A 3,720-nucleotide genomic window follows, 5' to 3' on the forward strand; every position below is an offset into this window, starting at 1 on the left:
AACAACCTGCACGTCGAACACGCCGTCCAAAACGTCTCCGCCGCACCACCACCGCCATCTCCGGCGACAGCGGACTGCATCGCGATGCGAAGCTTAAGGTCATACTCCTTCCGGCGAATCTTATCAGAGAGGCATCGAAAGGCTTCGCCAATGAGTTTGAAGGCCTCCTCGGAGGCAACAAAGGGGTTCTTGTCGGGGTGCAAAACAAGGGCAAGCTTCTTGTACTGCTTCTTGATAGAGTTGATATGAGAGAAGGGCTCGACCTGGAGGATCTTGTACCAGTCCGGAGAGTCGCCGGCGCCGGAGCGCTTCCCACCCACTCTGAGGATCTTGAAGGCGGTGATCATCTCCGAGACACCGTCGAGGTCAGGAGAGAGGCGCAGCGCCTTCCTAGCGTATTTTAGCGCGGACTTGAGCTTCGATTGCTTGTACTTTTCCTCTGCCACAGCTTTAAGTGTTAGGGCTTTTTCTCGCTCCATTTTTTGGAACTCGGAAGGTCTCTACAGACGAAAAGCCAGGTTAAGGGAGTTATATGGTCTGATATGTTTCGGACCTTTAAGCCTTGTTTGGCTCCGCCTTTTTAAATTTCTAATTCAAAGTCATGCTCATGATTCAAATTTTGGAAACATGTTTTGAAAAATAGAAAATAATCAAAATTGTTTGATTCTATGAAATTAAGAAATGTTCCAAAATAGTAGAAACAAAAAATATATATACATAATACAAATTACTTTTCAAAATTAATTTCTATTTTTTGCCTGGCTTTTCTATCATATTAAATTGTAATAATTATATATCAAAGAAAAAAAAATTATAAACAAAGCTCTTAGGACTCTTCATAAGAAACCGAACATTGGGTATTGACTGCATCACAACAACACTGATGACAACCATTAGATGATTATATATAGAAGAAATATAAATATGATAAATATATAAAATGATGTAATCCATCCTTAGGTCAAAAATGATATATAAATTTTTTGTGTTTATTGAAAGAAAACTATATAATAGTTCAACATTTGACATTTTCTTATTTGCATTAAAATTGAATAAAATTTATTATTTTATTGATAAAAAATATAATTTAAATTACAACCAAAAGATCTTAAAAAAAATACTATACAATTTAACTCTATTTATATGTATAATTTGAAAGTTACATACAATATACAATATTAGATGCATGCTTATGTTACTATATTCAAGCTTTGCACAAACAGACCTTGTGAACTTGAAAGTTACACTTGGTATAGATCTCTACTTCTTTATTAGATGTCCACATGATGGATTTGATTCTATGGTCGATATTCAAATGGGTGAAAACATGTTCAATAAGATAATTCTCCGAGCTTTGACCCAAAATGCAACATTTAAAAAAAAAAAATCATAAAGTAAACCGATTTCCAAAATAATGTCCAATCTAATGCGTCTATGTCACGTAAATTGTCACATCATAAAACTATAGTTGGTAACTACAGTTTTATTTTTTCAAAACAATCAAAATCGTAGTCACCAACCACGATTTTAACTTAAAGTTTAAAACCGTAGTTGGTGACTACGACTTTGACTATTTTTAAAAGTAGTCAAAGTTGTAGTCACCAACTGTGGCTTTAACTTTAATTCTAAAATAGTAATTTGGTGACTATAGTTTTGACTACTTTAAAAATAGTCAAAACCGTAGTCACTAACCACGACTTTAACTTTAATTATATATATATATATAAAACTATGTTGCTTGATTTAAAATATTCAACTTTAATTTTTTTAAATAAAAATATTATATTATTTTGATTTTATATTAACTAAAAATATGTGAGTGGTTTAATAAAAATATTTAACTTTAATTGATCTCATTATTTAAATAATAGTAATATACGAAATTAAATAATTGATGTCTTTAATTTGATATAAAAATATTTTTGTTTAATTTTATTAAAATATTTGGTACTATACTCAATATAAATATAATTAGTTATAAATATACTATTTTATACCCTCATAATGAAGAATATTATATTATTTTGTAACTTTGTGCAAAAATTAAAGCCAATTATGCATTTGTACAAAATATAATATGACTTCAAGTGGGTAAATGATTGGAAAATTACTTTAATACAACAAAAATAATTTTTTTTCCATTTTTTTCCTTTCAAAATAGGATCAAAATGGAATGGAAAGGCTTAAAATTTTAAACTTAAAATGTCAACCTAATAGAATTTGTTTTTCCACTTCTTAAAATATAGAATTGTAGAAAGAAAATACCCTTTTTTTTTCAATCAAATCACTATTTAGTTTAATTGTTTTGGTAAGTAGATGAAAATGCTTTTGGAATATTTTTGTAAATTGATTGAGAATAATAAAAATGTTCCTTATTAGGTACTAACAGGAGTTTTGGGCAAAAATGATTTCTTTAAAACAAAAAATTCATAAATTAATTTTATTCTCAAAATAATTTTCAATGTGATATGTGTCTTATTCATGTGGGTATTCACATCACAAAACTATAATTGGTAATCACAATTTTTGATTTTTTTTTTTAAATAGTCAAAATAGTAGTTGGTGATCATAACTTTAAATTTAAACCTAAAACCAATTTTTTAAATTCAAATTTTAAATCATGCGAATGTTCAATTTTTTAAGAATTATTTTGATTGGAGGTTTAGATTGTAAATTTTTTTTAATGCATTTTTTTTTCTATATCAATATAGTGTTGTTGTAACTAATTAGTTATAAATATAATTAGTTTAAATTTAAACCTAAAACCAATTTTTTAGATTGTCAAATTGCTATATGTAAGTGGTATATATATATATATATAAGTTCAATTTAAGTTTAAAATGTATCATATTTTCATTTAAATATATAATAATTTGTTCATAATAAAAAAAAAGTTAACAATATAAAGCAAATGAAAATAAACACAAAAACTAAAAAATAGTCCTCAATGAGTGCCACATGATGGGGTTTTCCTCTTTCTCTGCGGACTCCTATGATACAGAGACATATTTGTGGAATTTATCTATGCAATTTGCCATGTCTCAATATGTATAGGTTGAGATGGAGATGATGGAGGCAAGACTCGACGTCTACGTGGACCACGACGTCTCCTAGGTGGACATACATCTAACTTTGTAACATGTGTAAGGGTATGATGCATGGTAGTCTCTATGGGAAGAGCTGTAGGTGATGGTAAGGTGGTAGATGGTGGGGTGATCTCAGGTACAATCATATCTGATATGGTAGCATCTAGGAGAGTGATATAGGAGATGGAAGAATGACATCTGTTGTAGTGGTAGTTGGTGTAATAACATCTAATATAGTGGACTCGAGGAAATGAGATATAAGTGATGATGGTGAAGTGACATGTGGTGTAATGGTCTTCTCAAGAGAAGGTAGAGGTGATGGTAGAGTGGTATCTAATACAACAAGCTCTAAGGAAGAAGGTCTAGGTGAAAGTGATGGTAGGGGTGAAGGGGGAAGTATGGAAGCCTCAGGTGCAAATGAGGTAAATGATATGGATGGTGCTAACATGGTCTCGGGTGGATGCATAGATCGTCAAGCCTATCGACCAGCTCGCCCACCATCTTGCCTACTAGCTCTCCCTCGGCCTTGAATAGGTTGCATCCTAATTGTAGTGGCTGACATAGGTGGTCTCATGGATGGGTATGATGATGTAGGCGACTGACGAACTGAATGTATGCAATGTTCTTCTCCAAT

At 31.4% G+C, this 3,720-nt stretch overlaps 1 protein-coding gene across 1 annotated transcript in view; it reads right to left on the minus strand.

Annotated features, from left to right (window-relative positions):
* The window catches only part of LOC117930216 (chaperone protein dnaJ 49-like), a 2,571-nt gene extending 2,045 nt beyond the window's left edge, over positions 1-526 (minus strand). The window contains exon 1 of the mRNA XM_034850742.1: positions 7-526. Coding sequence (XP_034706633.1) covers positions 7-479 — 473 coding nt within the window. The 5' untranslated portion in view covers positions 480-526. The remainder of the gene's footprint in view (positions 1-6) is intronic.
* Positions 527-3,720: the final 3,194 nt, after the last annotated feature.

Source organism: Vitis riparia, chromosome 2, assembly GCF_004353265.1.
Source record: "Vitis riparia cultivar Riparia Gloire de Montpellier isolate 1030 chromosome 2, EGFV_Vit.rip_1.0, whole genome shotgun sequence".
Classification (NCBI taxonomy): domain Eukaryota; kingdom Viridiplantae; phylum Streptophyta; class Magnoliopsida; order Vitales; family Vitaceae; genus Vitis; species Vitis riparia.